This window comes from Drosophila takahashii, chromosome 2L (genome assembly GCF_030179915.1).
Source record: "Drosophila takahashii strain IR98-3 E-12201 chromosome 2L, DtakHiC1v2, whole genome shotgun sequence".
Taxonomy (NCBI): domain Eukaryota; kingdom Metazoa; phylum Arthropoda; class Insecta; order Diptera; family Drosophilidae; genus Drosophila; species Drosophila takahashii.
In genome coordinates this window covers 34,405,598-34,415,367 of record NC_091678.1, presented here as the reverse complement: position 1 = coordinate 34,415,367, position 9,770 = coordinate 34,405,598, and the positions used below count along the sequence as shown (strand labels likewise).

At 47.4% G+C, this 9,770-nt stretch overlaps 4 protein-coding genes across 4 annotated transcripts; all 4 read right to left on the bottom strand.

Moving 5' to 3' along the window:
- Nucleotides 1–1,140: 1,140 nt before the first annotated feature.
- LOC138914884 (uncharacterized) lies at nucleotides 1,141–1,764 on the bottom strand. Its single transcript, XM_070219586.1, has one exon. The coding sequence runs from the start codon at nucleotides 1,762–1,764 to the stop codon at nucleotides 1,141–1,143; it is 624 nt and encodes a 207-aa protein (XP_070075687.1).
- A 2,105-nt stretch (nucleotides 1,765–3,869) lies between these two features.
- Nucleotides 3,870–4,882, bottom strand: LOC138914883 (uncharacterized). Its single transcript, XM_070219585.1, has 2 exons — nucleotides 4,858–4,882; nucleotides 3,870–4,663 (listed from the first exon to the last, which is right to left on the bottom strand). The coding sequence occupies exons 1-2, from the start codon at nucleotides 4,880–4,882 to the stop codon at nucleotides 3,870–3,872; spliced, it is 819 nt and encodes a 272-aa protein (XP_070075686.1).
- Nucleotides 4,883–6,589: 1,707 nt separating this feature from the next.
- On the bottom strand, nucleotides 6,590–8,233 carry LOC138914882 (uncharacterized). The gene has a single exon (XM_070219584.1). The coding sequence runs from the start codon at nucleotides 8,231–8,233 to the stop codon at nucleotides 6,590–6,592; it is 1,644 nt and encodes a 547-aa protein (XP_070075685.1).
- Nucleotides 8,234–8,455: 222 nt separating this feature from the next.
- On the bottom strand, nucleotides 8,456–9,477 carry LOC138914881 (uncharacterized). The gene is made up of 2 exons (XM_070219583.1): nucleotides 9,453–9,477; nucleotides 8,456–9,258 (listed from the first exon to the last, which is right to left on the bottom strand). The coding sequence occupies exons 1-2, from the start codon at nucleotides 9,475–9,477 to the stop codon at nucleotides 8,456–8,458; spliced, it is 828 nt and encodes a 275-aa protein (XP_070075684.1).
- Between the last annotated feature and the right edge of the window lie 293 nt (nucleotides 9,478–9,770).

Below are 9,770 nucleotides of genomic sequence, written 5' to 3'. Positions count from 1 at the left end.
GGACATGGCTAGATCGACTCGGCTAGAGATCCTGATCAAGAATATATATACTTTATGGGGTCGGAAACGCTTCCTTCTAGCTGTTACATACTTTTGCACGAATACAATATACCCTTTTACTCTACGAGTAACGGGTATAAAAATACAAGAGCCACCTATTGACCCTTAAGGACCCACTCGGTGGTCGATCCCTTTTCTACCCCAAAAGGGCCACCGGCCCCCTCTAGTACTGCAGGGATATTACACAGGCCGAAAAAAAGTGACATGGTTCAATGTCCAGGCCTGCCACCATTTTATTTCGATAAATAAGGGTTTTCTAAGCATAAGTTGCCACTACGCCTATAGCCCTTCAGCTCTGGTATTTGCGGTATCTTTAATTTAAGAAAATCACAAATTTTCTTCGTCTTTTTGAATATATCTTCAAGAGTGGTAAACCAATTTTGGTAATCTTTTCGGAATTAAATAGTTACATGTCTCTTATATACGGTTATATACACGGATTTACGACTACCTTTCCAACGAGGGAGAATGACAGAGTAACAGGGACAGGGAGAATGACAGAGTAACCGGACAAGATGAGGTATCACTCTACACTGACGGCTCCAAGATGGACTGTGGTGTAGGGGCTGGAATTTTCGTTGAAAGCTGGGGGATAGAATCGAAACTCCACCTCCTAGAATCAGCGACAGTTTTTCAGGCTGAGGTACTTGCTATTTTATTCTGATAGCCAAGCGGCTATCAAATCTCTCGCAGCAGCAAGAACCAACTCGACACTAGTACCCGATTGTAAGTCGGCTCTTAACATACTAGCAACAAACAACCATGTACAGATAACATGGGTGCCAGGGCACAATGATATACCAGGAAACGAAAAGGCGGATAAACTTGCACGAATGGGGTCGGCAGACGGCTCCTATACAACTAGCGAGACTAGACCAACTCAAGAGGTAATATCTTACATGCTATTAAATATACCAAATTATTATGATTAGTTATAGGGTTCCTCAACATCCCGGCCCATCCTGAAACTAAGTTTCTGAATTAGGCAGAATGGCAATTTTAGGAATGGGTCTAACAGGTTCTCCTGATGAAGTTCGCAGCTTTACGGCGCATACCAGCCCGTCCTTGCCTGGATAGGCTTCAATTACGCGCGCCAAAGCCCAAGCGGCGGGTGGTGTATTTTAATTCCTTGATGGTCGCCATATCCCTAGTAGCAACGTTCTTCCTCTCCGTATTCCACTTAAGACGCTGTTGAGGTGTAGTAAGGTACTCCTGATGCCATCTCTTCCAAAAGCCTTGTAGCATTGCCTGTACATTTTGCCAGTAATCCAGTCGGTTAACTGCTATGTGGCCAAGATCGCCCTCTGGAACTGATGTATAAGGGCGTCCAATCAGCAGGTGTGCGGGTGACAAGTAGGAAACCTCGGTGTCTGACGTAGCGAAGAGAGGGCGTGAATTGACGACGGACTCAATTTGAGCCAGAAGGGTGTGCATCTGCTCAAATGTGAGGATGGAATTCCAGATAACACGACGCAGATGAAGCTTTACGGAGCGAATAGCGAGAAATGTCTCCATGCTGAGATCTGTAGCCAACTCCAAATGAATTGCGGAGGTCACTGGGCAGACAAATAGGCAGATGTATCCTTTTTCCTTTCGTGGATTCCTTCCCTTGTGCACCTTGAGCAGAAGCGGTCCGGCATAGTCGCACCCAGTATTTTCAAATGGATATGCTTGACGTACCCGAACAGCTGGCAAGTCCGCCATGTATTGATGAGCTGTTTTGTGGCGTTGGCGAAAACATTTGTGACAAGAATGTGTAAGCTTGCGTATCATGTTGCGTGCGCCAACTATCCAATATTGTTGCCGAACGATGACGAAAAGTGCTGTCACACCTGGATGAAGATGTATCCTGTGCTCGTTCTCCAAAATAAACGGAGAAATGCGATGAGAGGCAGAATAATTTGATGCTTGACTTCCTCCGGTAGTAGCGAGTTTGAGAGGCGCCCACCTACACGAAGCAGGCCGTTCTTGCAAACCATGGGTGAAAGTGTTCGAAGTGTTGACGAACTTGCAACAGCTTTTCCCCTTTGCAACAGGTGTATATCGGATGAGAAGCCTTCTTGAGCGTGCCTGAGACAATAAATGCGTGCCTCGCTTATTTCCTCAAACATGAGTGTGAGTCTTGACGGAATCCGCTTCTTCATTCTGCTTCGACTCATAAAGCGTAGAACGTAAGCAGTGCAGCGAATCAGCTTGGTCCAGGAAGAAGCTCGAAGGGATAGACACTCAATCGGGGACGCTTCAGGTTTCGATTCAATACGACTGCATAGTGAAGAGGATTTCAGCCCATCCATTATGGGAGTGTCCAAAATTGTGTTGGGATTGTTGCCACTACGCAGCTATGAAGCAAGCAGATCGTTATGGCGTAGCCAATGTGGACCCTTCCACCACAGCTCATAGCTCATGAGATTGGCTGCTAGCATTTCCCTCGATGCGCAATCGGCAGGGTTATCCTTTGAGCCAACGTGATGCCATGCGCTGCGTGGTATGACATCCAGGATCTCCGAAGTACGGTTGGTAATAAAGGTTTTCAGCTTTGATGGGGTGTGCGACAGCCACGAAAGGACAATCGTGGAATCGCACCAAGCATGCACAATTATGTCCTTGTGCTGTAAGCCTTACCAGCTCGGAGAAGGCGAGTGAGCAATAGCGCTCCACAGAGTTCCAGCCGAGGAAGACTTTGTTGCTTTAGTGGCGCAACGCGTGTTTTGGCTGCCATAAGTGACACCAAGCAGGTGCCGTCCTTTATAGACGCGTCTGAAAATCCATGTAATTAGATTTTTTCCGATTCGCTGTGTACAAAACGTGGAATCCCTAGGTTTGTTATGCAGTTAATATCGTCGCGACACCACTCAGCCAGCTTCGGTGGGAGTTTTGAATCCCAGTCTAGGTCAAGTAGCCAAAGTTCTTGGAAAAGGATTTTGAAGCTTCTTTCCTAGAACTGGGTGGTGTGGCATGTAAAACGTTTTGGCTGATGTATTGCATTCTTCTGGGGCCAGCTTACGCATATGACCTAGGCTTAGATATGCCTTCATAAATTTTGAATATTGCTTGCGTAGCTCCATATCACGCTGTAGGCGACGTTCCACAGCATAGAAGCGTGAGACTCCAACTCTTGGCTTTCGTGGTTTGAATTCAACGGTGTATTTGCCGTCTGGGTCTCGGGAATGTGTGGTCAAAAAGTGCTGCTCCACCTTTTCGGGCGAAGGGTCTTGTTGTGTGTGGTCAGTGTTATCCTCGATCTCCCAAAAGCGTTGAAGAGAGGCGTTTATGTCAACAGTAGTCACGAGCGTGTTGGCGGTTAATAGATGCGGCATTTCAACGGAAGTGATTATCCATCCCAAGATCGAGCTTATGGCAATAATATTTCCATCGGCGTCATATTTTTTATCACCTGACAGAACGGACCAAATTTGTTCATTTCCCAGTAAAATGTCTACTGGTGAAGATGTGTTAAACGATGTATCGGCTAACTGGAGTCCATCGTAGATCCTTACAGCTGTTTCGTCAATGTCGTCCCTTTAAAGTGATGACGTGATTTTGCCCAGCACATGGGCTGCGACAACAATCGTATGCAGTGACACCAATGATTGGAGATGTTGCCAATCCTCTAGTAGTTTCGGCCTTGACGGAAGATATTCCGGAAACTAGTATTCTTGAGGGTGAACGTGCGAGCCCAAGTGCGTTGACGCATCGTTCAGAAACGTATGACAGCTCAGAACCGCCATCCAAAAGCACACGGCAAATTGTGTTAGAACCTTTAGTGTTTTGGACATACACCAAAGCTGTGGGCAATGTGCTTCTTTTGATCACGGTGACTGTGCTAATGATGTGCTGTTTTGCGTCTGGGCGACCAAAGTTGAGCTACATCCAGAAGTTTGAGAACTGGCCTGTGCAGTGTCCGCAGAAGCAATGGTCATGAAATCCATGCTTTCAGGATGTACAAGAGAATGATGACGGCCATTGCAGTGCTTGCACGAATATTTCGATTTACATTGCGAAGAACGTTGGCCAGGGCGTAGGCGATTGAAGCAAAGCGACTTTCCTTTCACAAAGGATCGCAGATGTTCGATGTTCAGATTTTGAAATTGAGAGCATCTATATAGCTGATGGTCAGCAGAGCCACAATTGCCACTGCTCACTGCAATAAGTGCGCGCTTCGTTTTGGCAGGCTTGTCGGTGTGGCTGCCAGGATCGAGTTTGATTGCCGATGTAGCTTGGCTTAATTCAAAATCCTCGCAACGATCATCAAGGAATTTAAACAAGTCTGTAACGGTTGGCGTCGCAGCGCCTCTGGTGACCTCTATCCACTTCCTTCTAGAGTCGGGATCAATTTTAGCCAGTACAAGATGAATCACCCAGCAGTCACGGCTGGTCTCCCCAACTGCATCTAGCCCACAAATGATTTCATTGGCGCCATCAGTAAGTTTGCGTAGATTAGATACTTCGCCGTTGGGGGCAGCAACCAGTTCCATGAAGGTGTCCAGTAAGGAGTTTGCGATATGCCTTGGGCGGTCATAGCGTTCATTGAAGCGTTCCCATGCTGAATCATAAGCTGATTCCGTAATGGACATGTGACTCAGAAGATTGGCTGCTTCACCAACTATGAAAGGTTTAAGGTAGTGAATCTTTTGAATCTTTCGTAAATGTCCTTAAAGGCTGGCCATTCCTTGTAGTCTCCACCAAAGGGTTTTATGTGGATTTTCGGCAACGGATTTTCAGTTAAAGAAACTGCAGCAGGCGGCGGCGTGGCCAAGGTAGATGTTCCGTTCTCAGAAAGTCGCTGAAGGAACTCACTTTGCTGTTGCAGCAATGTGGCCATTTTTTTTTTTTTTTTTTAGTGGTGGTGAAAAGCATCGAAAGCCATCTCGGAGCTGGGCTAGCTTGCCGAAGTCTGGGACTCTAACCCAGTAAAAAATCCAGCCCCTCCCCGCTTCCCCGGCGGTACTGCCGTTAGGTATTACTTCGCCGGGGGGGGAATGCCCTTAGGGCTCTCTAGGATTCTATCCTATTGGAATTTCGTAGTTTTTCTGCGATGCGCAGTTTTTTGAGCACTATTGTGGCCATGTTGCATACAGCAGACCAATTTTCTTCTGAGTCAAGCATAATATCCACCAGGGGACAAGCCGCTGGCGTCCTCCCAACCCTCATGCTCAGATCTCTTCGTTCATTTTCAAATCTCGGACAGACAAAAAACACGTGTTCTGCGTCTTCGTTATCCGACTCGCAGAGTGGACAGTGCGGATAACTTTCATGCTTAAACCTATTTAGATAGTATTTAAAGCATCCATGTCCTGTCAACAGTTGCGTTAAGTAGAAGTCCACATGTCCCATCCCAGCCATCTCTGCAGTTCTGGGATGAGCTTATACGTCCAACGTCCTGTGCTACTTCGTTCCCATCTCTCTTGCCACTTCGCAATGGTAAGTTCTCTGCACCTTTTCCGTAGGGGTTCAGCAGGTGCGATTCCTGTGCTGCCTGCTCGGATCTCCACTGATTCCAGTGCCAGCAGGTCGATCGGTATGATTCCCGATATTACCAATGCCGCATCATGGGATACCGTGCGGAACGCACAGCATACCCGCAGGGCACACAGCCTCTGCACGGAGTCGGCTTCTTGCATATAACTTTCCGTTTCAGTGGCTCGGGCCCATATGGGAGCAGCGTACATCAGCGTCGATGTGACAACGCTAACCAGTAATCTCCGACCTGGTTGCCTCGGTCCCCGAGTATTTGCCATAATCCTCGAGATTGCGGCCGCGGTCCTACCTGCCTTGCCACTAGCGTACGCTAGATGATCTTTGAAGGTTAGCCGGTGGTCAATCATGACACCCAAGTATTTTAGGCTTGGGCGGGATTTAATTGTGGCTTCTCCAATTTTGATAGTTGCCGTCTCTACTACCTTTGGCCATATTGTGATCCGCTTGTGGTATAACGCTTTTCTGAAGGTCGCTCTTTAACGACGCGAGTAAGGTAAGCGCGTGCAGGTACTTCTCCTCATACGTTTGGAAGTCTTTGGTAGGATCCTCGAAACCCTTAACGTTATCGTACAAGTGCATTTCGTTGGTGACCTCCTCAAGGCTCTTAAATGCTTGATTTAGCCGTTCCAGCATGGCATCGACTCCGGAGTAAGTGCTCTGCGGAGGTGGATTCTCGATGTAATTCACCAAGCGAGTTATGGTAGCCTTTAGCCGACCACGTGCTTGGATAAGACGTTTAAGCGTCTGTTGCTCCATGGTGTGCAGATTCAATTATAAAGATGCGGAAGTATTCCGGCTCTCGAAGGACCAGACAATGATGGTGAATAGATCACGCTAAATGGTTTGTAAGACCACTTTCGAATTAATACATTTAGCATTTCCCTCGATGCGCAATCGGCAGGGTTATCCTGTGAGCCAACGTGATGCCATGCGCTGCGTGGTATGACATCCAGGATCTCCGAAGTACGGTTGGTAATAAAGGTTTTCAGCTTTGATGGGGTGTGCGACAGCCACGAAAGGACAATCGTGGAATCGCACCAAGCATGCACAATTATGTCCTTGTGCTGTAAACCTTACCAGCTCGGAGAAGGCGAGTGAGCAATAGCGCTCCACAGAGTTCCAGCCGAGGAAGACTTTGTTGCTTTAGTGGCGCAACGCGTGTTTTGGCTGCCATAAGTGACACCAAGCAGGTGCCGTCCTTTATAGACGCGTCTGAAAATCCATGTAATTCGATTTTTTCCGATTCGCTGTGTACAAAACGTGGAATCCCTAGGTTTGTTATGCAGTTAATATCGTCGCGACACCACTCAGCCAGCTTCGGTGGGAGTTTTGAATCCCAGTCCAGGTCAAGTAGCCAAAGTTCTTGGAAAAGGATTTTGAACTGTACTACCACAGGCGCCAGAATACCTAGAGGATCGAAAATTCGTGAGACATCTGACAATACTTGCCGTTTAGTAGCTTCTGTTTCCGTGGAAAGTAAAGTCTTGTAGGACAGGACGTCGTCATGGGGATTCCAATGCATTCCTAAAACCTTCAACGCACTGGTTATTGGGAGCTCCTCTTGGCTGGTGTGGCTGAGGCGGCTGCTGTTGGACACCCATTTGCCAAGCTCAAGCTTAGCCTTGGACATCAGCTGGATGAGTTCGTCGCGGCGGCTAAGCACAATTTTTGATGCTGTGGGAAACTCATCCTGGTGGTCTCGCGCTAGTTTTTCCAGTACCCTGACAGCAAGAAACGGTGCACAGCTTGTTCCATAGGTAACTGTGCAGAGTTGAAAGTGTGGAAGAGGATTATTCGGAGCATCTCTCCATACGATCCGTTGAAAGTTGCGGTGCTTAGGGGCAACCCAGATCTGGCGAAACATTTTGACTATGTCCGCCGAAAACACAAACTTGTGCATTCGAAAGCGAAGGCATACGCGAAAAAGGTTACGTTGAATGCTGGGCCCAATGTGTAAGGCATCATTTAGAGCGTGGCCGTTTACGTCTTCAAACGACCCGTCAAATACCACGCGCAGCTTCTTTCCTAGAACTGGGTGGTGTGGCATGTAAAACGTTTTGGCTGATGTATTGCATTCTTCTGGGGCCAGCTTACGCATATGACCTAGGCTTAGATATTCCTTCATAATTTTTGAATATTGCTTGCGTAGCTCCATATCACGCTGTAGGCGACGTTCCACAGCATAGAAGCGTGAGACAGCGCCCTGCAGGCTGTCTCCAACTCTTGGCTTTCGTGGTTTGAATTCAACGGTGTATTTGCCGTCTGGGTCTCGGGAATGTGTGGTCAAAAAGTGCTGCTCCACCTTTTCGGGCGAAGGGTCTTGTTGTGTGTGGTCAGTGTTATCCTCGATCTCCCAAAAGCGTTGAAGAGAGGCGTTTATGTCAACAGTAGTCACGAGCGTGTTGGCGGTTAATAGATGCGGCATTTCAACGGAAGTGATTATCCATCCAAAGATCGAGCTGATGGCAATAATATTTCCATCGGCGTCATATTTTTTATCACCTGACAGAACGGACCAAATTTGTTCATTTCCCAGTAAAATGTCTACTGGTGAAGATGTGTTAAACGATGTATCGGCTAACTGGAGTCCATCGTAGATCCTTACAGCTGTTTCGTCAATGTCGTCCCTTTGAAGTGATGACGTGATTTTGCCTAGCACATGGGCTGCGACAACAATCGTATGCAGTGACACCATTGATTGGATATGTTGCCAATCCTCTAGTAGTTTCGGCCTTGACGGAAGATATTCCGGAAACTAGTATTCTTGAGGGTGAACGTGCGAGCCCAAGTGCGTTGACGCATCGTTCAGAAACGTATGACAGCTCAGAACCGCCATCCAAAAGCATACGGCAAATTGTGTTAGAACCTTTAGTGTTTTGGACATACACCAAAGCTGTGGGCAATGTGCTTCTTTTGATCACGGTGACTGTGCTAATGATGTGCTGTTTTGCGTCTGGGCGACCAAAGTTGAGCTACATCCAGAAGTTTGAGAACTGGCCTGTACAGTGTCCGCAGAAGCAATGGTCATGAAATCCATGCTTTCAGGATGTACAAGAGAATGATGACGGCCATTGCAGTGCTTGCACGAATATTTCGATTTACATTGCGAAGAACGGTGGCCAGGGCGTAGGCGATTGAAGCAAAGCGACTTTCCTTTCACAAAGGATCGCCGATGTTCGATGTTCAGATTTTGAAATTGAGAGCATCTATATAGCTGATGGTCAGCAGAGCCACACTTACCACAATTGCCACTGCTCACTGCAATAAGTGCGCGCTTCGTTTTGGCAGGCTTGTCGGTGTGGCTGCCAGGATCGAGTTTGATTGCCGATGTAGCTTGGCTTAATTCAAAATCCTCGCAACGATCATCAAGGAATTTAAACAAGTCTGTAACGGTTGGCGTCGCAGCGCCTCTGGTGACCTCTATCCACTTCCTTCTAGAGTTGGGATCAATTTTAGCCAGTACAAGATGAATCACCCAGCAGTCACGGCTGGTCTCCCCAACTGCATCTAGCCCACAAATGATTTCATTGGCGCCATCAGTAAGTTTGCGTAGATTAGATACTTCGCCGTTGGGGGCAGCAACCAGTTCCATGAAGGTGTCCAGTAAGGAGTTTGCGATATGCCTTGGGCGGTCATAGCGTTCATTGAAGCGTTCCCATGCTGAATCATAAGCTGATTCCGTAATGGACATGTGACTCAGAAGATTGGCTGCTTCACCAACTATGAAAGGTTTAAGGTAGTGAATCTTTTGAATCTTTCGTAAATGTCCTTAAAGGCTGGCCATTCCTTGTAGTCTCCACCAAAGGGTTTTATGTGGATTTTCGGCAACGGATTTTCAGTTAAAGAAACTGCAGCAGGCGGCGGCGTGGCCAAGGTAGATGTTCCGTTCTCAGAAAGTCGCTGAAGGAACTCACTTTGCTGTTGCAGCAATGTGGCCATTTTATTTTTTTTTTTTAGTGGTGGTGAAAAGCATCGAAAGCCATCTCGGAGCTGGGCTAGCTTGCCGAAGTCTGGGACTCTAACCCAGTAAAAAATCCAGCCCCTCCCCGCTTCCCCGGCGGTACTGCCGTTAGGTATTACTTCGCCGGGGGGGGAATGCCCTTAGGGCTCTCTAGGATTCTATCCTATTGGAATTTCGTAGTTTTTCTGCGATGCGCAGTTTTTTGAGCACTATTGTGGCCATGTTGCATACAGCAGACCAATTTTCTTCTGAGTCAAGCATAATATCCAAT

What these genes read in the sequence shown, in the direction of transcription:
- LOC138914884 (XM_070219586.1), bottom strand. Translation starts at nt 1,764, where the DNA reads ATGGCGGACTTGCCAGCTGTTCGGGTACGTCAAGCATATCCATTTGAA.
- LOC138914883 (XM_070219585.1), bottom strand. Translation starts at nt 4,882, where the DNA reads ATGGCCACATTGCTGCAACAGCAAA. An exon ending in CACATTGCTGCAACAGCAAA is followed by an intron (nt 4,664 to 4,857) that starts GTGAGTTCCTTC and finishes AACCTTTCATAG; the next exon opens with TTGGTGAAGCAGCCAATCTT.
- LOC138914882 (XM_070219584.1), bottom strand. Translation starts at nt 8,233, where the DNA reads ATGGTGTCACTGCATACGATTGTTGTCGCAGCCCATGTGCTAGGCAAA.
- LOC138914881 (XM_070219583.1), bottom strand. Translation starts at nt 9,477, where the DNA reads ATGGCCACATTGCTGCAACAGCAAA. An exon ending in CACATTGCTGCAACAGCAAA is followed by an intron (nt 9,259 to 9,452) that starts GTGAGTTCCTTC and finishes AACCTTTCATAG; the next exon opens with TTGGTGAAGCAGCCAATCTT.